Source organism: Salmo salar, unplaced genomic scaffold (assembly GCF_905237065.1).
Source record: "Salmo salar unplaced genomic scaffold, Ssal_v3.1, whole genome shotgun sequence".
Classification (NCBI taxonomy): domain Eukaryota; kingdom Metazoa; phylum Chordata; class Actinopteri; order Salmoniformes; family Salmonidae; genus Salmo; species Salmo salar.
The window spans coordinates 82,864-109,661 of NW_025549156.1; the positions used below are offsets into that span (position 1 = coordinate 82,864).

The window sequence follows — 26,798 nt, forward strand, 5'->3', positions numbered from 1 at the left end:
TTCAACACCTACAGGTTTATTTGTTGATATTTATGTCATGTAAAGTCTTCAAACACTTAATACCAGTATTCAGCCTATAAGTTAACATTCTAACTAGTAAAAGTGCTGTTATTTTTTTATTTCCTTTGTTTTAATTAGGTGATGTTTTGCAGTGTAACCAGGAGGGGGCAGTGTGACACAACAACCAGGTTTGGCAGAAGGACTCTAGACAAGTGGTTCACAACCTGTGGTCCCTGGGGGTGGTGCAGCTGGTCCACAATTATTTTTAGATTGTAGTATTTTATTATTCAAAAATAATAACAGTTAGGAGTATTAATGGTATTATAAGCAATTTTACATTCCTTTTCATAATGCAAATAGTTTGATAATAATAGACCATTACAGGCCTTGTTACATTCACATGTATTGACAGAATTTGAACGGCAATATATTTGATGTGGAAAAATATCAGCGACTCCGTGAATGGTGGTCCTCAAGAGCTTTTAACAGTGATTTGATGGTCTCCAGAATGGAAAAGGTTGGGAACTGCTGAGCTAGACAGTCACATCTGTGTGGTAACATGATAGGATGGGTAACCAATGATATACAATGATTCTGCAGAACCCAAAACAGACTGATTATAATGTATAGTATATGATGTTACATTGAACTAACAGTAATCAGAGACCTACTAACATACATAGATATACACACACAGAATGTATTACATGTATTTGACTGGGATACTGCACATCAATCGACATTTCTTTAAATGTGCCAGATTTAGCCAGCTAGTTAGTTTTCAACTGTAGTCCCTGGGCAGGTAGATAAACATAAAAAATACAACATTAAAAAACATTTAGTAAATCATTGTGTATAGATGGGGTCTGATTGTCCTTCAGCCACTTTCAAGATATTGGTAAAGGAGTGACAGGTTACACAGCTCCTTATATGTCCTTCAGCCACTCTCAAGTCATTGGTAAAGGAGTGACAGGTTACACAGCTCCGTATATGTCCTTCAGCCACTCTCAAGTCATTGGTAAAGGAGTGACAGGTTACACAGCTCCTTATATGTTCTTCAATGGTCAATGTGTTCCAGACGTGAGGCTCTCACTGAGAAAACTGCTGATAGACTGAGGTGGTTGTGTTGATATTCAGTCTCTCTCATGAACCTCTAACAGGAAAGCTGCTGATAGACTGAGGTGGTTGTGTTGATATTCAGCCTCTCTCATGAAACTCTAACAGGTCAACACTGTACAATATATTCATCAAATACATTTATGTTGAATGTGTGTAGGACTGACTGACCTTCCTGCTAGATAGTAGTCCAGCTAGGTACCTAGTGGAGGACTGACTGACCCTCCTGCTAGATAGGGGTCCAGCTAGGTACCTAGTGGAGGACTGACTGACCCTCCTGCTAGATAGGGGTCCAGCTAGGTACCTAGTGGAGGACTGACTGACCCTCCTGCTAGAAGATCCACACTTCCAGGAGGCTGCAGAAGGAGAGAGGCTGTGTGGTTGGTCCTTCTGTAAGTTTATTGCTATTATAGTGGTCATGTTTGATTGACATTTTCTGTACATTTTTGGGAGCCTGAATTAAAGCAACAGACAGCAAGAACATGTTGAACCATCCTGCCTGTCTATTCTGCCTTGTCTCCCCACACCCAGGGGTTGACTACAACTGTTGATCTGAGGCTGTGACCAAAGACAGGGGTCCAGCTCCCCAAGAAGGTTGATCATCCTGGAACTTGACTCATTTCCTTTTCTCAACACCATGTCGATGATGACTCGTGCCTTCTCTGCCCTCTCAGCTATCACCCTCACTGACTCCATTTCCTCCTGGTTGATGACTGTTTGTTGCAGGAGTCCATCCAGCAGACCATCCAGGACAGGTCCTGATACTCGTTTCACAAACTCTGTCCTTACAGAACGCAGCTGCTGCTCTGGAGAACCAGTCAGACTGCTCTCAGTCGGACCTCCTGCCCACAACACAACACCTGAGAGAGTCAGGTTACAAAATAACTACATTTGTTCATTCACATTTCAGACATTTAGAAACAGACTTCTTTCAAAGTGACCTACAATAAAAGTCTAAATTGTATTATTGAATCTTTGCACTAAGAACATATTCTATAACAATAACGACCTGCATCAATGAACACATCACACCACTACTGTTTCATTCATATTCAGTTTCACAGAAAAACAGTCTGGAGCATTCAGAACCAGGCTAATCTACATCAAGTCCTGGAGGAGATGTCATTGGGTCATTCAGAACCAGGCTCATCTACATCAAGTCCTGGAGGAGATGTCATTGGGTCATTCAGAACCAGGCTAATCTACATCAAGTCCTGGAGGAGATGTCATTGTTCTTGAAGACAGTCTTTTATAATCAGGACTTGTCCAGGTCCTACAGTAAACCATGTTGACTGACCCTCAAGTCATTGGTTTGTATCTCTCATGTTTACTTACTGGTTGAATGGGTTTCAGTGATGAATTCATCTGAAAGAAACAAAAATAGGTTATACCACTCTAAATAGCATCGGTCAGAAAATAACAGTTATGATTGACATATTCTCCTACCTATTGGTACCATCTCTCTCCATACAGTCCTCTCATCATCACCGATTAACTCCATCTCAATGTCAACCCCTGTGTTTCTCATAATCATCTTACAACAGCTTGGTGTGGTGTCTGCAGGTAACAGCTGAATCTTCTGTAGAAGGCCATATGGTGCAACGATTGAGACAACAGAGAGAGAGAGAAATAGTGAAATAGAATGATATTCCAGTTATTCATATACAATATGACAGATTCATGTCCTCAGCCTGATAAAACTGCACCTCTGGATTAATGGAAGTGGAGTGGGGATTCTTGAGTGCAAACCAACTGTTCAGCTTTAAGGACCCGTTTGGACTTGACAGGACGAATTCTGAAAATCCTTTGGACACCTGATTTTTCTCCCGTTCCTGAACAGCCTACAAAATGAGCAGCGTAGTAGTCAGTCAGAACAATGTGGTCTCGTAATTCACACAACTTGCAGCTCACTGAGAAACCAATGTTAGTCATAGTTTTTATTGTATTAATGAATGTTACAACAGAAATAGATTTCTCACAGAGCTGCATGTTGTCTTTGTAATCTAGAGATTTTCAACAAACTATCAGATTTCCTTCAGTAAGTTTCAACATACTGTTGTCACTTCAATGAAAGTGCCTCACCTCTTTCTGACTGGAGTTTCTGAGGAGCAGGTACAGCCTTGAAATGACTGTTGACCTTTTTACTGCCATATAGAGAACCACGTCACAGTGGACATCTACGTTCAAAGAAAGTAATCTCAGTATAACAGAGATAAGTGAGAACTTGGGATGGAGAATCTTAGCATGGAATCTGGTGACCTCATGCACTTCCTCTAAAGACACTCCATGTTCCTCAACATGAAGAATCTTCATCTCATTCCTCAGGGAAGGGTTGGTTCCTGAACAACACAATAAAAAGGAGACAGAGACAAATATTGTATTATTCATCCAACTAAAACACAAAGAATATGCAGTACCAGATCACAGTAAACTCAAACTCCCAGAATAGTTAATTAATTAATTCAGGAAGTGAAACTCAGTTACATGGAAATGTCTTTCTGAATACTATTTCTATATGGTTTTACCTAAACAGACACAGTGTGGCAGATGAACTTCCTCCAGTTCACCTAACTCCATAGTGATGTCCAGCAATGGACCACCTTGTGTGTACAGCATGTCTTTCAGAAGGTGACTGTAGGGTTCCCAGTTCCTGAAGTGATACTTCAGAATGACATCTCTCTCACACAGCCAGCGGAGCCCAGACACTGTGCACTCATAACTCCCTTTGGGTGTCCTGTGTCTGAGGGCAACAACAAGATATGGTAGAGAGGGTCAATGGTCAAATGGAGAGGTTGGATTAGAAGACTATTCCCAAAGGTAATGGGGAAATACACTAGCAAGTGGAATGAAATGTTAAAAGTAGCTATTTTACCTGAACATTGTCACTCCCTGGACAGTGGAAGTCAAGGGTTCAATCTGAAGCCAGTGTGTGGAGTCCTGAACAAGGACAAGCATGTCAGTAATACATATGGGGCCTGTTTCCAGGACACAGATTGAGTCTAGTGCTGGACTAAAAAGCATGCTCAATGGAAGTTTCAATAGAAAGTTCTATAAGGTCCAGGACTAGACTTAATCTGTGTCTGGGAAACTGGCCCATTAACCAAAGTAACTAATCTAATGTATTTATTCAATGTTACATGGAATGCTGGTGATTTATCAATTAAACTGTCTAATGACAAAATATGACAACAGCTAAAATCCTGCATGACTACAAGCAGAACACAGGACTGTCTATATCCCAGTATGAATGGTTGGTCAGTACACACCTGGCTTTGAGACTGTGTTTATATTACTAAAGCAGAACACAGGACTGTCTATATCCCAGTATGAATGGTTGGTCAGTACACACCTGGCTTTGAGACTGTGTTTATATTACTAAAGCAGAACACAGGACTGTCTATATCCCAGTATGAATGGTTGGTCAGTACACACCTGGCTTTGAGACTGTGTTTATATTACTAAAGCAGAACACAGGACTGTCTATAACCCAGTATGAATGGTTGGTCAGTACACACCTGGCTTTGAGACTGTGTTTATATTACTAAAGCAGAACACAGGACTGTCTATATCCCAGTATGAATGGTTGGTCAGTACACAACTGGCTTTGAGACTGTGCCTGACTCCTGCAGGTATGTAAAAGTAAGAATTTACATTATGACTTACCTCAACATGGTCACAAGTCTTACAGCTCTGAGGAATCCCTGAAGTCAAAAGTAGTTGTTATTTAAAATGGACAATCTCATGCAATAATGAATTAATAATGATTAATTAGACTTGTAATAAAAATGAATATAAGTGATCAACAGTCTCAGAATGTACACTCATTAGCATACCATAATCTGACATTAGTGTTATATTAATTAATGTTTGTGGAAGCAGGAAACAACATCGTTCTGGTCCATGTTTTGTAGATGTTGGGGGCCTGATTTCTGGTAGATCCTAGGATGAGAGCTTAAAGGTAGAGTCAGCTAAATGATGATGTACGAGCAGCACCACAGATATTGTGATGAGCAAGATGCCTGACTTCTCTCTCACACAGTCACACACAGTATCTGCCCATGTGCAAGGGTTCTCTTCACTCTCTTACAGAGTGGTAGCCACGGGACCAAAACAGTGGAGAAGTTTAGCCTTGCGCTACAATGCTCTTAGTTGTTGTAGAAATTGACCCACTATGCTGTTTACTTTGTGCATCAACGTCATATCGCTGACTCTACCTTTAAGTTTGTTTTGACCAAATAGATGATGATTGTGTTCCTTGCCTGGGAATCAAGAATAATGAACACTTTAATCATATTGATTTAAAAACAATTATCAGTTAACACTCACATGTCTCAGGTCCAGGCTTGATACAACTCTCTCCACCATGGTCTCTGCTGTTGGTAAAGCAGAAGAATAGTCAGTGATTAAACTAAATACAACTTATAAAGGCTTTATTTAGCATACATACAGTCTGTCTGTAGGTCCAACAGAACACATTAAAACACACCACTACTACTAATCTAACTGTCTGTAGGTCCAACAGAACACACTACTAATCAAAACACATTGAATAACACATTCCTAGAATACAGTCATGTAAAGTTTTGAAGTGTATGAGATATAAGAAAGTTTAGGAAATATTTTTTACACATCCAGTATTTAACCTCTTTTGGGGGTTAGTGACAATACTAGCTTCACATGGAGAACTGTCACGTTCTCTATCTTCAAACTCCCTGTCATATATGAGCCAAGGCGCAGCGTGCCGGTAATTCCACATCTTTATTTGAAGAAAACCGAAACAAAACAATTAACAATTAGGTAAACAGCAAGAAACGTAACGCAACTGTGGCGTACACACACGGAAAGAATAATAACCCACAAACACAGGTGGGGAAAAGGCTGCCTAAGTATGATTCCCAATCAGAGACAACGAAAGACAGCTGCCTCTGATTGGAAACCATACTCGGCCAATAAAGAAAAAACAACATAGACATACAACACATAGAATGCCCACCCCATGTCACACCCTGACCTAACCAAACAGAGAAAAATGACTCTCTCAGGTCAGGGCGTGACAAGAACACCATTGTGTTCGTGAGAATCTCCCCTTTCCATTGTGGGGTCAGATGATTTTGTAGCCAAACCGGTTCGGACGCTACAAACAGAAGTTGGCACATCGATGGTTCTGACTTCAGATGAGTCCCCTGACAAAACACCCTACTAATCTAACTACTACTAATCTAACTGACTAGCTCTGCCACCTTTCACCTCTACTACTAATCTAACTACTACTAATCTAAGTACTACTAATTTAACTACTACTAATCTAACTGACTAGCTATGCCACCTTCCATTTCTACTACTAATCTAACTACTACTAATCTAACTACTACTAATCTAACTGACTAGCTCTGCCACTTTTCACTGTGGATGCAGTGGATTAAAACACAGATGTACTTTTTACCCATTTCTCTCCCCAATTTCATAATATCCAATTGGTAGTTACAGTACGGAATCGCGAGTGGCGAAGGTCGAGAGCTAGCCAGCCGCACCACTGCTTCTTGACACACTGCCTGTTTAACCCGGAAGCCAGCCGCACTACTGCTTCTGTCACGTCCTGACCATAGTAAGTTGTTATTTTCTATGGTAGAGTAGGTCAGGGCGTGACAGGGGGTGTTTGTCTGTTTTTGTATTTCTATGTTTAGTTTCTAGTTTTTTGTATTTCTAGATTAGTTTTGGTTGGCATGACCTCCAATTAGAGGAAGCCGGTTGTCGTTGTCTCTAATTGGAGGCCATATTTAAGTTGATGTTTGTGTCACTGGTGTTTGTGGGTGATTATATTTTGTGAGTAGTGTACGCCTGCTCTGCGTCACGGCTTTCTTATTTTGTATTCCAAGTTTATTGTTTATAGCATTACTTTCACTATTTAATAAAAGATGTGGAACTACGATCACGCTGCGTATTGGTCCGATCCTTCCGAAAGCCTTGACAGCTTCTTGACACAATGCCTGCTTAACCCGGAAGCCAGCCGTACCACTGCTTCTCGACACACTGCCTGTTTAACCCGGAAGCCAGCCGCCCCAATTTGTCAGAGGAAACACCGTACAGCTGGCGACCGAAGTCAGCGTTCATGCGCTCAGCCACCACAAGGAGTCGCTAGAGCGTGATGGGACAAGGACATCCCAGCCAGCCAAACCCTCCCCTAACCCAGACAACGCTGGGACAATTATGGCCGCCTCACGGGTCTACTGGTCCGCCCGGCTTCGGCACAGCCCGGGATCGAACCCGGATCTGTAGTGATGCCTCAAGCACTCGGGAGCCCGATGGGGATTATTTTATTATGTTACTTAGATTGACACACCACTGGGCCAATCGACTTCAGGGGGTTAATAAAACACATCAACAATAATCAAATTATAGTAATGATTCCAGAGGAATATAAAACACTGCTATGATATAAAACACTGCTATGACTCACCTTTGAATGTGTTGGTCATCAATCTGACACAGGGTCACTGAGGTCACTGAGGAGGAGTAAACCCCAAACCCAGGATAGAGGGGTTCAGTAAACGTGGTGTGTTCTGTGTAAAGGTGTGTCAGTGTACCAGAGGAGGACACACAATAGAAGGACAAAGTACCAGCTGGCCAGTCCAGATACACTCCAACTCTGTTAGGAACAGGACCAGAGATGGATCTCCAGACTTCATCATGGTAAAATGTGGAACCACTATAAGAGCACACTAAACACCAGGACTTCCTATTGGCTCCAATCAAACTGTCTCTCCCCCGTCCCTTCCTCTTCATTCCTTTGTACACCACACCAATGTCAATCATGCCATCATCCATCTCCACCTCCCAGTAATAAGGACACCCAGATAAGCCTTCTCTGCAGAGAACATGGGGGCTACAGTCAAATCTGTCTGGATGGTCTTCATAATGCTGCATCTCTTCCACCCGTGTCACCTTACTGTTCCCCTCAGACAGTATCAGGTTTGGGTTTACTGTATTTGGGTCCAGGGTGAGATGACAGGCATCTGTAGACAAAAGGAGAGTTTAATCAAACCACATCTTCATATAAAATGTTGTTTTGTAGTTACAGAACAAGTATTGATTAGTTACTATGTTACTATAGTTCTGAATATGCAGTTAATTAGGATTGAAGAGACTTACATTTCCTCAGCCCTGATTTCAGCCTGCACTCTCCACCATGATCCACACTGTAGGAGAAACAGGTTATTGACTGACAAAGACCTAATAAAGCAGTCAACATTTAAACCATATTGTTGTGTTCTGGTGCACTATCCAAGTTCATTACTAGAGACAAACAGGTATTCTATCCTACCTACTGCATACAGAACAGAGTACAATTCATTACTAGAGACATACAGGTATTCTATCCTACCTACTGCATACAGAACGGAGTACAATTCATTACTAGAGACATACAGGTATTCTTGTAATGGAAAATTGTCTGATTAACTTCTTACATCTAGATGTTCCGCTAGCGGAACGCCTCCCCAATATCCAATGATAGAGCGTGGCGCGAATTACAAACTCCTCGAAAATCCGAAAACTTCAATTTTTCAAACATATGACTATTTTACACCATTTTAAAGACAAGACTCTCCTTTATCTAACCACACTGTCTGATTTCAAAAAGGCTTTACAACTAAAGCAAAACATTATATTATGTCAGGAGAGTACCCAGCCAGACATAATCAGACACCTATTTTTCAAGCTAGCATATAATGTCACAAAAACCAAAACCACAGCTAAATGCAGCACTAACCTTTGATGATCTTCATCAGATGACACTCCTAGGACATTATGTTATACAATACATGCATGTTTTGTTCAATCAATTTCATAATTATATCAAAAAACAGCTTTTTACATTAGCATGTGACGTTCAGAACTAGCATTCCCACCGAACACTTCCGGTGAATTTACTAAATTACTCATGATAAACGTTCACAAAAAAACATAACAATTATTTTAAGAATTATAGATACAGACCTCCTTTATGCAATCGCGGTGTCCGCTTTTAAAATAGCTTTTCGGTGAAAGCACATTTTGCAATATTCTGAGTAGATAGCCCGGCCATCACAGGCTAGCTATTTTGACACCCACCAAGTTTGGTACTCACCAAACTCAGATTTACTATAAGAAAAATTGGATTACCTTTGCTGTTCTTCGTCAGAATGCACTCCCAGGACTTCTAGTTTACAGCCAATGTTGTTTTGGTTCCAAATAATCCATAGTTATATCCAAATAGCGGCGTTTTGTTCGTGCGTTCAAGACACTATCCGAAGGGTGACGCGCCAGCGCGTATCGTGACAAAAGATTTCAAAATATTCCATTACCGTACTTCGAAACATGTCAAACGCTGTTTAAAATCAATTTTTATGCGATTTTTTTCTCGTAAAATAGCGATAATTTTCCGACCGGGAGACGTCGTTTTCGTTCAAACACTGAAAATGCAAAATGGACTCTTCACGTGCATGCGCACACCCATCTCATTGTTCTCAGATCAACCACTTTCCAAATCCCCTACTGTTTTTTGGCCAGGGACTGCAGAGATCTCATTCCACGTTCTGGCTCCTTCTGAGAGCCTATGGGAGCCTTAGAAATTGTCACGTTACAGCAGAGATCCTCTGTTTTCGATAAAGAGGCTATAGAAGGCCAAGAAATGGTCAGAGAGGGCACTTCCTGTTTGGATTCTTCTCAAGTTTTGGCCTGCCATATGAGTTCTGTTATACTCACATACACCATTCAAACAGTTTTAGAAACTGTAGGGTGTTTTCTATCCAAATCAAACAATTATATGCATATTCTAGTGTCTGGGCAGGAGTAATAAACAGATTAAATCGGGTATGTTTTTTTCCCGGCCGTGAAAATACTGCCCCCTATCCATAACAGGTTAAAGGTTTGACTAAATGATTTCCCCCTGAAAAGGTATAACCGAGTGATTATAAGATAAATGTACTAATGTGTGTGTGTCGGAAAAGTTTAAGCTTAATGATTAACAATGTAAGCAAGACATTCAAGGGAAAAGGGGAACTGTTACCAGACAGCAGACAACTTGTGACCACTGTGAAACTGATAACAGGAAGAAGGTCTCCCCACCCAGGGAGGGGAGAAACCTTTAGGCTTGCAGTAGATTATGTAACATGGGGCAGGATATGATAAGCAATGTATGTGATGGAGAAGACTTGTAAATAAGCATTGACAGGGTTAAAGAAGAGGAGAGGCATTTGTAAGGGGTAGGACATATGGTATGACCAAATGTCAGGAATAAAAGGTTGTGTACATTGTATGATATTCAGAGCTCTCGTGAATAAACATTTCTGATAATTGTAAGCTGGGGCCTCTGTCTGTTCTATTAACCAGAATCTTACAAACTCTGCGGTGCAGGCTGAGTAGTCTAATTGAAGTTCAGTTTAAGAACCCTGAGAACAAAATTCTCATATCAATTCTATCCTACCTACTGCATACAGAACGGAGTACAATTCATTACTAGACACATACAGGTATTCTATCCTACCTATTGCATACAGAACGGAGTACAATTCATTACTAGAGACATACAGGTATTCTATCCTACCTACTGCATACAGAACAGAGTACAATTCCAACAGGATATCAGAGATGCAGAAGAAGAGTATTCATGTGGTGATGATGTATGCTGTGTTGGAGTGCTCAGCCTGCTGAGTAAACTTCCCCTTAATTCTACCATCATGTCCTCATGTTACTGAACCTACTACACTACATATGAGACAACCACTGCTCACACTATTAGGACATCTATTCTGACTTACTTCAGCTTCATCAGTTTATATGGGGGATCCACCAGAGCAGCTGAAAGCAGTCCCCCTGCAGAGTCTCCTGGGTGATTGTAGCTCAGGTCCAGCTCTTTCAGGTGGGAGGGGTTTGACCTCAGAGCTGAAGACAGAGCAGCACAGCCCTCCTCTGTGACCAGACAGCCAGACAGCCTACAGAGAGACACACAACAGCTGTCTAGGTTGGTGTCCTGGTGTCAATCATCTTGTAGGACACCCATACATTTGTCCATGACACAAACATTGTCATGAAACATCAAATGCTCAGAGTATTTGTTTGACTAAGCTTATTACCGACCTGACTGAAACAGCTGTACTTACCCCAGTGTGTGTAGTTTACAGTCTGGATCCTCCAGTCCAGCAGACAGCAGTGTAACTCCTGAGTCCTGCAGGTCATTGTCTCTCAGCTCCAGTTGTTTCAGTTGTGAGTTGGGTGAACTCAGGACTGAGGCCAGATCTGAACAGCAACCCTCCGTCAGACCACACTGACCTAGACTAGAGGGAGTAGAGAACAAACTTGAACGCTTGACTGAGGGGAGTAGAGGACCAGTGGTGGAAAAAGTACTCAATTTTCATACTTGTGTAAAAGTACAGATACCTTAATAGAAAATGACTCAAGAAAAAGTGTAAGTCACCCAGTAAAATACTATTTGAGTGAAAGTCTTGAAGTATTTGGTTTTAAATATACTTAAGTATCAAAAGTAAATGGAATTTGTCATGCCCTGACCTGAGAGAGCCTTTTTATGTCTCTAATTAGGTTTGGTCAGGGTGTGATTTGGGTGTGCATTCTATGTCTGTGGTTCTATGTTTGGGATTGCTTTGTTTCGGCCAGGTATGGCTCCCAATCAGGAACAGCTGTACATCGTTGTTGCTGATTGGGAGTCATACTTAGGCAGCCTGTTTTTCCTTTGGGTTTTGTGGGTAGATGTTTTCCGTATAGCTACTTTGCCTTATGGAACTGTGTAGTCGTTGTTTTGTTTATTTTTGTAAGTGTTCACTTTCTTCAAATTAAAAAGATGAGCATTCATATTCCCACTGCGTTTTGGTCCTGTGTTCCCGACGACCGTTACAGAATTGATGAAATGTACTTAAGTATTACAAGTAAAAGTACAAATCATTTTAAATTCCTTATATCAAGCAAACCAGATGGCAACATTTCTAGTTTATTTTATTTATTTACGGAGAGCCAGGGGCACACTCCATCATTCAGACATCATTTACAAACGAAGCATGTGTGTTTAGTGTGTCCTCAAGATCAGAGGCAGTAGGGACGACCAGGGATGTTCTCTGTTTAGTCTGTCCTCCAGATCAGAGGCAGTACGACCAGGGATGTTCTCTGTTTAGTGTGTCCTCCAGATCAGAGGCAGTAGGGATGACCAGGGATGTTCTCTGTTTAGTGAGTCCTCCAGATCAGAGGCAGTAGGGATGACCAGGTATGTTCTCTGTTTAGTGTGTCCTCCAGATCAGGGGCAGTAGGGATGACCTGGGATGTTCTCTGTTTAGTGAGTCCTCCAGATCAGAGGCAGTAGGGACGACCAGGGATGTTCTCTGTTTAGTCTGTCCTCCAGATCAGAGGCAGTACGACCAGGGATGTTCTCTGTTTAGTGTGTCCTCCAGATCAGAGGCAGTAGGGATGACCAGGGATGTTCTCTGTTTAGTGAGTCCTCCAGATCAGAGGCAGTAGGGATGACCAGGTATGTTCTCTGTTTAGTGTGTCCTCCAGATCAGGGGCAGTAGGGATGACCTGGGATGTTCTCTGTTTAGTGAGTCCTCCAGATCAGAGGCAGTAGGGATGACCAGGGATGTTCTCTGTTTAGTGAGTCCTCCAGATCAGAGGCAGTAGGGATGACCAGGGATGTTCTCTGTTTAGTGAGTCCTCCAGATCAGAGGCAGTAGGGATGACCAGGGATGTTCTCTTGATAAGTGTGTGAATTGGACCATTTTCCTGTCGAGCTAAGCATTAAAATGTAACGAGTAGTTTTGGATGTCAGGGAAAATGTATGGAGTAAATAGTACATCATTTTCTTTAGGAATGTAGTGAAGTAAAACTAAAAGTTGTCAAATATAAATAGTAAAGTAAAGTACAGATACCCCCAAAAAATGACTTAGGAAGTACTTTAAAGTACATACTGTAGAGGACATACTTGAACACTAGCAACACACACTCAAACACTCACCTCAGTGTGTGTAGTTTACAGTCTGGATCCTTCAGTACAGCAGACAACAGTGTAACTCAGCTCAGTACAGACCTGACTGAAACAGCTGTACTTACCCCAGTGTGTGTAGTTTACAGTCTGGATCCTCCAGTCCAGCAGACAGCAGTGTAACTCAGCTCAGTACAGACCTGACTGAAACAGCTGTACTTATCCCAGTGTGTGTAGTTTACAGTCTGGATCCTCCAGTCCAGCAGACATTAGTGTAACTCAGCTCAGTAGAGACCTGACTGAAACAGCTGTACTTACCCCAGTGTGTGTAGTTTACAGTCTGGATCCTCCAGTCCAGCAGACAGCAGTGTAACTCCTGAGTCCTGCAGGTCATTGTCTATCAGCTCCAGTTGTTTCAGTTGTGAGTTGGGTGAACTCAGGACTGAGGCCAGATCTGAACAGCAACCCTCTGTCAGACCACACTGACCTAGACTAGAGGGCAGAAGAGCACATGATTAACACATGTTTAAAACATCCACATAATAACTCATACTGAAGATATTAACTCACACTAGTGTCTGTATGTTGCGGAGTGGACTGGTTAGTCCAACACAGAGCAGCTCCACTCCTCTGTCTCCCAGGTCATTGTTGCTGAGGTCCAGTTCTCTCAGGGGGGAGTTTGGTGTCTGCAGAGCTGAGGCCAGAGTCTCAAAGGATTCATATGTGAGTTTACACCCATCCAGTCTGGAGAGAGGAGATATGTCGATACACTGTTAAATATGCAAAGCTTTAAGAATAATGAGATGCATTAAGACAATAACAGAAGGACATGACTAGACTATGTTAAAAACATACTAACTCACGCAAGATATTTAACCTTAGTTTCATATATTTATCACATTTCATGTATGTTTCTGCATATTTACCAAGATGTTCAAATAATGTTAAAAACATTGTAACACGTAAAAACTAGAAATATATAAACACTATAAAGACAGTGGATACTGAAGATAGTTAACTCACACTAGTGTCTGTATGTTGCAGAGTGGACTGGTTAGTCCAACACAGAGCAGCTTCACTCCTCTGTCTCCCAGGTCATTGTTGCTGAGGTCCAGTTCTCTCAGGGGGGAGTTTGGTGTCTGCAGAGCTGAGGCCAGAGTCTCATATGATTTATATGTGAGTTTACAGCCATCCAGTCTGGAGAGAGGAGATAATCTGTTAGATATACAAATCCTTCATTATAATGATACTGTATACATCAACTCAATAACAGAACTTACAGTGCTCTCTTGCAGGTTTTCACTACCGGCAGCAACCTCTGATAACCTTCCTCTGATGTGTTGTATGTCTTCAGGTCAAACTCCTCCAGCACCTCCTCTGACATCAGTAACAGGTAGGCCAAGGCTGAACATTGGTCAGGTTTTAGCTCTGTTTCTGAAAGAGTTCCTGATCGCAGGGAGGTCTGCATGTCTTCAACTAGAGAGTTGGCACCAAGTTCATTCAGACAGTGGAACAAGTTGATGATCCTTTCTGGTGAGGATTCCTCCTTGATCTTGTATGAAAGGTACCTGACTGTTCTCTCAACTGTTTCCTCATTGGTCTGTGTTGTACTTCCTGTCTGTGTCAGAAGGCCTCGTAACAGATTCTGATTGGACTCCAGTGAGAGACCCAGAAGGAAGCGGAGGAACAGGTCCAGGTGTCCATTCTCACTCTTCAAGGCCTGGTCCACTGCTCTCCTGTGTAAGTCAGACAACTGTATTGACTGCTTCTCTTCATCACTAGTGGGGGAGAAAACATTTTCCTTCTTGTCCAGACATGATTCTAAAGCATGCACTGCTGCTAGAAACTCCTGAATGCTCAGATGCACAAAGCTGTAGACATTCTCTTGGTACAGCCCAGATTCTTCTTTAAAGATCTCTGTACACAATGCTGAGTACTCTGATGCCTTTGTGACATCAAGGCCACACTCTCTCAGGTCCTCCTCATAGAAGATCAGGTTGCCCTTCTGCAGCTGTTGGAAAGCCAGCTTTGCAAGTTTCAGGATCATCTCTTTGTCTGACTGAGACAGTTCTTTTGGGTTTGTCTCTGTGGCTTTGTTGTACTTCCTGTTCTTCACAATGGTTTGGATGAGCATGAAGTGTGAGTACATCTGGGTCAGAGTTTTGGGGACTTCATCCTTCTCTGCCTCTTTCAGCATCATCTCAAGGACAGTGGCTGATATCCAACAGAAGACCGGCATGTGGCACATGATGTGGAGGCTCCTTGATGTCTTCATGTGTTTGATGATTTCATTGGCCAGATTCTGATCTGTGATTTTCTTCCTGAAGTACTCCTCTTTCTGTGGATCATTGAACCCTCGTACCTCTGTCACCTGGTCAACACACTCAGGAGGGATCTGATTGGCTGCTGCAGGCCGTGAGGTTATCCAGGCGAGAGCAGAGGGAAGCAGATTCCCCTCGAGGAGGTTTGTCAGCAGCACGTCCACTGAGGTTGGCTTCGTGACATCACAGCACTTCTCATTGTTTTTAAAGTCTAGAGGAAGTCGACACTCATCCAGACCATCAAAAATGAAAACAGTTTTGGTTTCACCATCTTCAATGCTGTCAATCTCTTTCAGCTCTGGGAAGTAGTGGGAAAGAAGTTGCATCAGATTGTATTGGTCCTTTTTCAGGTTCAGATCACGGAAAGGAAGAGGAAACATGAAATGAACGTCCTGATTTGCTTTTCCCTCTGCCCAGTCAAGGATGACCTTCTGCACAGAGACTGTTTTTCCAATGCCAGCGATTCCTTTTGTCAGCACAGTTCTGATAGGTTTGTCTTGTTCAGGTAAAGGCTTGAAGATGTCGTTGCATTTGATTGGCGTCTCTTGTGTGGTTTGTTTCTTGGATGCCATCTCTATCTGTCTAACCTCATGTTCATTATTGAACCCTCCACTTCCACCCTCTGTGATGTAGAGCTCTGTGTAGATGTCCTTTAACAGACTTTGGTTTCCATGGTGTCCAATTCCTTCAGATATGTGTTGATACTTGTGTTTCAGTTTAGCCTTAATGTCTTGTTGGACTGTCAGCAGAGTTTGACCTGTAGGAAAACAACGAGAGTTGGGACTCATTAGTTTGTGTGTGTGTGTTTTATAAGGGCCTTTGTACCGTTCTTTGTAATATTGTATGAAATACAGTCTTACTTCTTCTGTCCAGAAGGTTGTGTGTGATCTTTAATGCATCCTCACTGTCCAAAGTCTCCACTTCCTTATTGTCATCTGGTAGTGGTTCCTGGCTGAAAGCAGGTGGCTGATCACTCTTCATTGATAGCGGGCTGGTTGTAGGGGACTCTGCACTGGGCTTCTGGACACTGAACAAAACAGGGAGAGATCACCTCATCAATATCTCATCAACTTCATTTTAACAACTGTATAATGGACCTTCTACTGTATAATTACTGATGTTTCTTTTTAAATGAATCCACATTTGGGAAAACAGCAGCACTGAGTGGTTTCTACTCTGTCTTTTATAAAGCTAGCCATCTTCAGTTAGCTATCCATCTTCAGTTAGCTAGCCATCTTCAGTTAGCTATCCATCTTCAGTTAGCTAGCCATCTTCAGTTAGCTATCCATCTTCAGTTAGCTATCCATCTTCAGTTAGCTAGCCATCTTCAGTTAGCTAGCCATCTTCAGTTAGCTATCCATCTTCAGTTAGCTAGCCATCTTCAGTTAGCTAGCCATCTTCAGTTAGCTAGCCATCTTCAGTTAGCTAGCCAGCTTCAGTTAGCTAGCCATCTTCAGTTAGCTAGCCAGCTTCAGTTAGCTTGCCATCTTCAGTTAGCTAGCCAGCTTCTGTTAGCTAGCTATCTTCAGTTAGCTTCACATTCCAGGTCCGGCTTCATCCATACTATGATGGTGTATACGTCCGCTGCTAAGTCTAGTAGGCTTATAACTGTGTGTTGCACATGGCTAGTCGAACCCCGAACTCTTCATTTAGGCAGGTTAACTCAGAGCTAACTCCACTTATCCTGAATGAAGTGTCTGAGCCACTAGTTGAGGACCAATGAAATCAGATACCATTCCTCTCACACAGATTGGGTCATCCTCCCCTTCATTTGAGGAAGATGACCGATTTAAAGATTGGATTAATCATATAGCTCTGCATTGACATGATTGGTTGACAGTAGGTGGGGGCGGGATGTCCTGTTTAAACACAAAATCACTTCCTTGACAACAGCTCTGCACTGCTCCTCAAAGAACAGGAAGTATGAATGCCCTGACTTCTACAAAGGCCGTATCACCGTAAAATGCTGCAGGGCAAATGCAGACGTCAGATTGACCATGCAGAGCCTTTATTTTTGTATTTAACCTTTATTTAACTAGGCAAGTCAGGCACGTCAGCGGTGCTGCAATCTACTGCAGAGATAGCCTGCAGAGTTCTGTCTTACTATCCAGGTCTGTACCCAAACAATTCGAGTTCCTACTTTTAAAAATCCACCTTTCCAGAAACAAGTCTCTCACTGTTGCCGCTTGCTATAGACCACCCTCTGCCCCAGCTGTGCTCTGGACACCATATGTGAACTGATTGCCCCCCATCTATCTTCAGAGTTCGTGCTGCTAGGTGACCAAACTGGGACATGCTTAACACCCCGGCCATCCTACAATCTAAGCTTGATGCCCTCAATCTCACACAAATTATCAATGAACCTACCAGTTGCAACCCCAAATCTGTAAACACGGGCACCCTCATAGATATCATCCTAAACAACTTGCCCTCCAAATACACCTCTGCTGTTTTCAACCAAGATCTCAGCGATCACTGCCTTATTGCCTGCATCGGTAATGGGTCTGCGGTCAATGGCCATGCTTTCCACCTGGCTACCGCTACCCCGGCCAACTGCACTGCACCCCCCCACAGCAACTCGCCCAAGCCTCCCCCATTTCTCCTTCACCCAAATCCAGATAGCTGATGTTCTGAAAGAGCTGCAAAATCTGGACCCCTACAAATCAGCTGAGCTAGACAATCTGGACCCTCTCTTTCTAAAATTATCTGCCGAAATTGTTGCAACCCCTATTACTAGCCTGTTCAACCTCTCTTTCATATCATCTGAGATTCCCAGAGATTGGAAAGCTGCCGCGAACATCGCCCTCTTCAAAGGGGGTGACACTCTAGACCCAAACTGCTACAGACCTATATCTATTATATCCTACCCTGCCTTTCTAAGGTCTTCGAAAGCCAAGTTAACAAACAGATTACCGACCATTTTGAATCCCGCTATACCTTCTCCGCTATGCAATCTAGTCATGGGTGCTGGTCATGGGTGCACCTCAGCCACGCTCGTGGTCCTAAACGATATAATAACTGCCATCGATAAGAGACATTAATGTGCAGCCGTATTCATCGACCTGGCCAAGGCTTTCGACTCTGTCAATCACCACATTCTTATCGGCAGACTCAACAGCCTTGGTTTCTCAAATGACTGCCTTGCCTGGTTCACCAACTACTTCTCTGATAGAGTTCAGTGTGTCAAATCGGAGGGCCTGTTGTCCGGACCTCTGGCAGTCTCTATGGGGGTGCCACAGGGTTAAATTCTCAGGCCGACTCTCTTCTCTGTATACATCAATGATGTCGCTCTTGCTGCTGGTGAGTCTCTGATCCACCTCTATGCAGACGACACCATTCTGTATACTTCTGGCCCCTCTTTGGACCCTGTGTTAACTAACCTCCAGACGAGATTCAATGCCATACAACACTCCTTCCGTGGCCTCGAACTGCTCTTAAATGCAAGTAAAACTAAATGCATGCTCTTCAACCAATCGCTGCCCGCACCTGCCCGCCCATCCAGCATCAGTACTCTGGACGGTTCTGACTTAGAATACGTGGACAACTACAAATACCTAGGTGTCTGGTTAGACTGTAAACTCTCCTTCCAGACTCACATTAAGCATCTCCAATCCAAAATTAAATCTAGAATCGGCTTCCTATTTCGCAACAAAGCATCCTTCACTCATGCTGCCAAACATACCCTCATAAAACTGACCATCCTACCGATCCTCGACTTTGGCGATGTCATTTACAAAATAGCCTCCAACACTCTACTCAACAAATTGGATGCAGTCTATCACAGTGCCATCCGTTTTGTCACCAAAGCCCCATATACTACCCACCACTGCGACCTGTACACTCTCGTTGGCTGGCCCTCGCTTCATACTCGTCGCCAAACCCACTGGCTCCAGGTCATCTATAAGTCTTTGCTAGGTAAAGCCCCGCCTTATCTCAGCTCACTGGTCACAATAGCAGAACCCACCCATAGCACGCGCTCCAGCAAGTATATCTCACTGGTCACCCTCAAAGCCAATTCCTCCTTTGGCCGCCTTTCCTTCCAGTTCTCTGCTGCCAATGACTGGAACGAACTGCAAAAATCACTGAAGCTGGAGACACATATCTCCCTCACTAGCTTTAAGCACCAGCTGTCAGAGCAGCTCACATATCACTGCACCTGCACATAGCCCACCTGTAAATAGCCCATCCAACTACCTCATCCCCATACTGTATTTATTTATTTATTTATCTTGCTCCTTTTGCACCCCAGTATCTCTACTTGCACATTCATCTTCTGCAAATCTACCATTCCAGTGTTTAATTGCTATATTTTAATTACTTCGCCACCATGGCCTATTTATTGCCTTAACTCTGTTATCCTACCTCATTTGCACACACTATATAGCCTTTTTCTACTGTATGTTTGTTTATTCCATGTGTAACTGTGTTGTTGTATGTGTCGATCTGCTTTGCTTTATCTTGGCCAGGTCGCAGTTGTAAATGAGAACTTGTTCTCAACTAGCCTACCTGGTTAAATAAAGGTGAAATAAAAAAATAAATAAAAAAATAACAAATTCTTATTTATAATGACAGCCTACCAAAACCTTCTATGGATGATATGTTTACAGCCACAATGCAACAAGCTGTTAAACAGATTGGTGTGCTTATGAAAGCAAAGCATCCTAAGTCGGCATTAACGCTAAGTAATAAAATAAAGGAGGAACTTCTAAAAACCTATTTCACAACATAGTCTGCTGAACTTGCAAGATAACTTTTCTTTGATTGTGATTTCGGCCCAAATGAACATTTGTTACTGCCTCATTGTAACGCCCTGTCCATAGAGAGGGGTTTTTGTTCTTTATTTTGGTTAGGCCAGGGTGTTACATTGGGTGGGCGTTCTATGTTCATTTTTCTATGTTTTTGTATTTCTTTGTTTTGGGCCGTGTGTGGCTCCCAATCAGGCACAGCTGTAGTTTGTTGTTGCTGATTGGGAGTCACACATAAGTAGCCTGTTTTTCCTTTGGGTTTTAGTGGGTGATTGTATTCTGTAAGTGTGTTTTCCAGACAGAACTGTTTCTGGTCGTTTTTGTTTCGTTTTGTATTGTGTTCGTTCAGTCAATTAAAATTCTAATCATGAACACATCCTCCGCTGCACCTTGGTTTAATTCTGACGACGGCCGTTACACTCATGGATTTGATATTTCAGCATGATCTCAACAAAGTGTTCAGTGTTCGACTAGCAATGTGCCTCATTCACGAGCAGTTAAAAGCCTGCTAGAGTGAAAAGGCTCTGCATGATCAATCTGCCGACTGCATTGACCAGAAGTCAGGGCATTCATACTTCTTCACTTTGCTGAGTAGAGCAGAGCTGTTGATCAGGAAGTTTAAACCTCCCGCCCTCACCTACCATCAACCAATCATGTCAATGTGGAGCTATACGGAGCCCTCCACATTGTTGCAAAATTTGGGAGGTGCATGGCATCGCCGTACAAAGCTCAATTTGGCCTCCAAGCCTCTGGAGGCTCCACAATTGCTTAACTGATCAAATCAAATTTATTTATAAAGCCCTTCTTACATCAGCTGATATCTCAAAGTGCTGTACAAAAACCCAGCCTAAAACCCCAAACAGCAATGCAGGTGTAGAAGCACGGTGGCTAGGAAAAACTCCCTAGAAAGGCCAGAACCTAGGAAGAAACCTAGAGAGGAACCAGGCTATGAGGGGTGGCCAGTCCTCTTCTGGCTGATCCTCTGAACCGTATACCACATTGCCAGATCAAGCAGAAATTGGCTTTAATAGCGACAGGCGGGTGAGCAATTTCCACCGTCGTAGTATGGATGAAGCCTGACCTGGAATGTGACGCTAACTGAAGCTGGCTAACTGAAGCGGGCTAACTGAAGCTGGCTAACGGAAGCTGGCTAACTGAGGCTGGCTAACTGAAGCTGGCTAACTGAAGCTGGCTAGCTTTATAAATGCCTGAGTAGATGTAGCTATAGCTTGCTTCGTAGTGTAACACTTAGGTTAATTCTGAAGGATTCGTTGCCATAGAGATGTACCTGGCTAAAAGATGAGACACTCGTGGTACTGGGTATCTCGAGTTGAACTCAGAGCAGTGGCATGTATTCATGGATGCCAGGCTTCCCCAAAAAATTGACCAATAGAAAAAAAATACAAAGAATAAAACCATTCATCTTACGCCTCTCTGCTTTTCATAATGTTCCTTCAATTCACAAGAGGCTGAATGTATCTCAGAGGAGAAGGCATCTGAGTGAGTGAAACAGCGCCCCCTCTGTCTCTAAACATGTAGGACATCTATTCTATTCAATTCAAGGGGCTTTATTGGCATGGGAAACATATGTTTACATTGCCAAAGCAAGTGAAAAAGATAATAAACAAAAGTGAAATAATCAATAAAAAATTTACAGTAAACATTACACTCACACGTTTCAAAGGAATGGACATTTTAAATGTCATATTATGGCTATGTACAGTGTTATAACGATGTACAAATGGTTAATGTACAAAAGGGAAAATAAATAAACATGAATATGGGTGTCATGGGCGTCGTAAGGATTGGACCAAGGCGCAGCGGGTAAAGTGCTCTTCTTCTTAATTTATTTAAAGAAAGCACTTAAACAAAAGACGAAAACAGTTCCATAAGGCTCCCAGGCTATACAGAAAATAACCACCCACAAAACACAAGTGAAACAAACACAACTAAATATGGCCTCCAATTAGAGACAACGACAACCAGCTGCCTCTAATTGGAGGTCATTGCCAAAAACCAACATAGAAATAGAAAACTAGATTTAAACATAGAAATAGAAAACATAGAACCTAAACCAAAAACACCAAAACACACAAAACAAACACCCCCTGCCACGCCCTGACCAAACTACAATGACAAATAACCCCTTTTACTGGTCAGGGTGTGACAATGGGTTGTATTTACAATGGTGTTTGTTCTTCACTGGTTGCCCTTTTCTTGTAGCAACAGGTCACAAATCGTGCTGCTGTGATGGCACACTGGTATTTCACCCAGTAGATATGAGAGTTCATCAAAATTGGATTTGTTTTGGAATTCTTTGTGGGTCTTTGTAATCTGAGGGAAATATGTGTCTCTAATATGGTTATACATTTGACAGGTTAGGAAGGGCAGCTCAGTTTCCACCTCATTTTGTGGGCAGTGTGCACAAAGCCTGTTTTCACTTGAGAGCCAGGTCTGCCTATGGCAGCCTCTCAATAGCAAGGCCATGCTCACTGACTCTGTACATAGTCAAAGCTTTCCTTAATTTTGGGTCAGTCGCGGTGGTCAGGTATTCTGCCACTGTGTACTCTGTAGCATTGAAGACAAGGGAAGCCAGAGAGCATCTGGCATTCCTTGACAAAAAAAGTATACAAAAATTACCTCATTGTGGCTTGCTTGCCAGCTAGGTAAATCTTGCCCTTTCCTAAATTAGCCATGGATGGAGAGAGGGATTTGGACTTGTGGTTTTACTTAATTCTCCTTAATGGCTAATGATTATAACGGCGATTCTGATCCAACCATTCATTCATTAAAGTGGGTACTGTGTGACAGGGTGACAGACTGTTTTGTCAACATGAAAGACAGGAGGATGGCATTTGTGTTTCTTTACAAGTAGGGTGAGTCAACATTATCTTTCTACTTCCACACACACAGCCACATCATATTTAGCTTATGTTGATTGGACTAAATTATTTTTGGTTGAACTGGTGTTGGAACAGTGGAGGCAGATCCTGTTTTCTTTGTGACTTGCTGTAACTCTCTGTGGTTCTAAATCAATAGTTGTTCAGTGGTCAGAAAATGTCAGAAACATTAACTTGACCATGCTGTAGGTCATGTAACTGTTTGTTACATGCAATATGCTTTGTGGACTTCACTGGACAGAGGTTTCTATCCGGTTTTGTGATAAAACAAAGTTGTGGTTGAATTTATTCTGCCACAGTGTCTTATTGTCTCAGCCTTTAGTCCTATATATAACTGTGTCTTATTGTCTAGACCTTTAGTCCTATATATCACGGTGTCTTATTGTCTCAGCCTTTAGTCCTATATATCACTGTGTCTTATTGTCTAAGCCTTTAGTCCTATATATCACAGTGTCTTATTGTCTCAGCTTTTAGTCCTATATATCACTGTGTCTTATTGTCTCAGGCTTTAGTCCTATATATCACTGTGTCTTATTGTCTAGGCCTTTAGTCCTATATATCACTGTGTCTTATTGTCTCAGCCTTTAGTCCTATATATCACTGTGTCTTATTGTCTCAGCCTTTAGTCCTATATATCACGGTGTATTATTGTCTAGGCCTTTAGTCCTATATATCACGGTGTCAAGGCATATGAATTAACAGGTTATAGAGCACACAATGAAATGATCACAACACATGGGTTTTAATATGGCTGCCTCCCCCAGTGATTTTACCCACACACCGCTACTGATTCAGAGTTGACCACATTTGACTCTCTAACTCCTCATATCTGATGAACAGTGATTTGTTGACACCGGAGGGAGAAGAGCATCCGGCAGCGTGTGCAACGATGTCCGAGAGGGAAAGAAAACTGTGTTCGTTGTTTGTAGTAACATCTTTGTTGTTGTAACATCCCAAACGGATGGTTTCACCGTTAAGGAATCTAGCTTTAAGAGAACTGTATATATTTACAATTAATCGCTTACCTCTTAGAACTGGTGTCTTGAGTCATTTTAGAGGCAGTGGTCCCCTCCTCTCTCTCCCCAGAGAGACTTATTTTAGAGGCAGTGGTCTCCTCCTCTCTCTCCCCAGAGAGACTCATTTTAGAGGCAGTGGTCTCCTCCTCTCTCTCCCCAGAGAGACTCATTTTAGAGGCAGTGGTCTCCTCCTCTCTCTCCCCAGAGAGACTCATTTTAGAGGCAGTGGTCCCCTCCTCTCTCTCCCCAGAGAGACTTGTTTTAGAGGCAGTGGTCTCCTCCTCTCTCTCCCCAGAGAGACTCATTTTAGATGTAAGTCACAGCTCACACAGCTACAATAAGAAATAACAGAACAGTCAATATTTCTGAACATTGAAGAACCAATAACAATGACAACACTTTTACGGTCTGTGGTCAGAGTTTAAACAGAGACTTCATGTTGCATTTAAACATTTACAGTCCAATCTGTTATTACTTTGACCTGGATCTCCATTAGCTAGTCTCCCTTGTTGGATCCCCTCAGTCCATAACAACAGCTGTCTACATGGGCTCCACACACAACTAAAATACATTATAGACATCTACTTTACATTGAAAGATGGTAGTAGACATTATAATGTGCAATCAATCGCCTATAACAACTCTATACCTCATAGCCTATAACATAAAATATTAATTAGGCTAATCAATATAAATCAACATAAAAGCCTAAAATTATTATTCTTGAAAGTTGAAATCAGTATTGTAATAACTTTACAATTCTGCGGATGTTTATCCCCCTAAATCACCTCTCTCTACAATAGTCTAAGTTCTGGTTTAATAGTAGCCTACAAGGTGACACGCATTGCTTTGTTATGCAAGAAAATGTCCAAAAATGGACACATTGGTTTGTCTGGCAAGTCCGTTTGATTGTGCATGAGCTGGGGTGTACTACTTAGTGCACACCGTACCAAACCGTTGCGTTTTGGAACGACAACGACTTTCAAATTAGTCTAAGTTCTCAAACACTTTTCTATAATAAATTGTAAAAGGCTACAAACCTCAAACATGTTTCTTCGGCTGTTATTTCTCTACTTCCTTATACAATGTTGGCTACTTCCCATTTCAACACAGTCGACGCGTTCAACACGTATAGTTTTATATTATATGTTCATATTTATGAAACATTAAGTCCCCAAACCCAGACGACGCTGGGCCAAATTGTGCGCCGCCCTATGGGTCTCCGGATCACGGACAGTTACAGCCCGCGATCGAACCCGGCTATGTATTGATGCAGTGTCTTAGACCGCTGCGCTACTCGGGAGCTTAAGTTAAAACAGCTGACAGATATTTCTTCCTTACCCTTTAAGAGAATACAGCCTACACACCATCGTTTCTTGTTCTGGTTTAGTAGTAGCCTACAAGGTGACACGCATTGCTTTGTTATGCAAGAAAATGTCCAAAAATTGACACATTGGTTTGTCTGGCAAGTCCGTTTGATTGTGCAATAATAATAATAATTCAGAGCTGAACTGACTTTTGGAAACCCTGATTTAGTCAACATTTACATCGTTTATGTGCCATTTGTTGCATGTCACTTTTACTTGACCGACTTGACGAGACGGACTAGTTTCTTTAGCGACAGATTTACACAATTCCGACGCACGTCTTCTTTCAGGAATTGAAACAACGCAAAGTGTCGACTGTGTTGGGGATCATCGGATAGCAAATCACGATAATGTGCAATCAATCACCTATAACAACAACTCACTACCTCATAGCCTATAACATCACATATTAATTAGGCTAATCAATATAAATCAACATAAAAGCCTAAAATGATTATTCTTGAAAGTTGAAATCAGTATTGTAATAACTTTACAATTCTGCGGATGTTTAACCCCCTAAATCACCTCTCTCTACAATAGTCTAACTTCTCAAACACTTTTCTATTTTAAATTGTAAAAGGCTACAAACCTCAAACATGTTTCTTCGGCCGTTATTTCTCTACTTCCTTATAAAATGTTGGCTACTTCCCATTTCAACACAGTCGACGCGTTCAACACGTATAGGTTTTTTATATTATATGTTGATATTTATGTCATATAAAGTCTTCATACACTTCATGCAGGTGTTCAGCCCATAAATTCATATTGTATCTGGTAAAACTGGATTTGTATTAATGTGATGTGATTGAGTGATGTTTTGCAGTGCTACCAGCAGAGGGCAGTGGGACAACAACCAGGTTCGGCAGAAGGACGCTGGACGGGTCATATCTGTGTTGTTATGGTAACATGATAGGATGGGTAACCAATGATAGACAATGATTCTGCAGAACCCAAAACAGACTGATTATAATGTATAGTATATGATGTTACATTGAACTAATCACATTTATTAAAGACCAACTCACAGAGACACATAAATACATTCCATAACTTTTCATTTTATTTATTGAAAATGTATTTGACAGGGATTCTGCACATCAATCAACATTTCTGTAAATGTGACAGATTTAGCCAGCTAGCTAGTTTTCAACTGTAGTCCCTGGGCTGGTAGATAAACATTTTAATAAAAACTAAATAAATGTTTTTGCCCTAACACAACTGATTCTACTAATCAAAGGCTTGATGATAATTAGTTAATTAGTTTAATCTAAGGTGTTCGTTCTCGGGTAAAAACTAAAACATGCAGCCCTTTGGGGTCCCAGAGGAGAGGTTTGGAATAAACTGACCTACAATGTTACACAAATTAACTCA

The 26,798-nt window shown here is 42.0% G+C and overlaps 1 protein-coding gene across 2 annotated transcripts; it reads right to left on the bottom strand.

The window, feature by feature from the left end:
* On the bottom strand, positions 1-26,195 carry LOC106594467 (NACHT, LRR and PYD domains-containing protein 12-like). 2 transcript variants are annotated; one of them, XM_045713051.1, is made up of 20 exons: positions 26,017-26,195; positions 24,070-24,392; positions 16,260-16,426; positions 14,359-16,156; positions 14,102-14,275; positions 13,649-13,822; positions 13,397-13,570; positions 11,256-11,429; positions 10,914-11,087; positions 8,266-8,312; positions 7,574-8,129; positions 5,443-5,489; positions 4,780-4,817; positions 3,989-4,053; positions 3,642-3,856; positions 3,199-3,455; positions 2,823-2,957; positions 2,563-2,695; positions 2,452-2,481; positions 1-1,958 (listed from the first exon to the last, which is right to left on the bottom strand). In XM_045713051.1, exons 2-20 carry the CDS (start codon positions 24,363-24,365, stop codon positions 1,576-1,578), a joined length of 5,037 nt encoding a protein of 1,678 aa, XP_045569007.1. In that variant the 5' UTR covers positions 24,366-24,392; positions 26,017-26,195; the 3' UTR covers positions 1-1,575. The 2 variants fall into 2 exon arrangements, with proteins under 2 accessions (XP_045569007.1, XP_045569006.1); XM_045713050.1 differs by having other exon boundaries at positions 1-1,976.
* Positions 26,196-26,798: the final 603 nt, after the last annotated feature.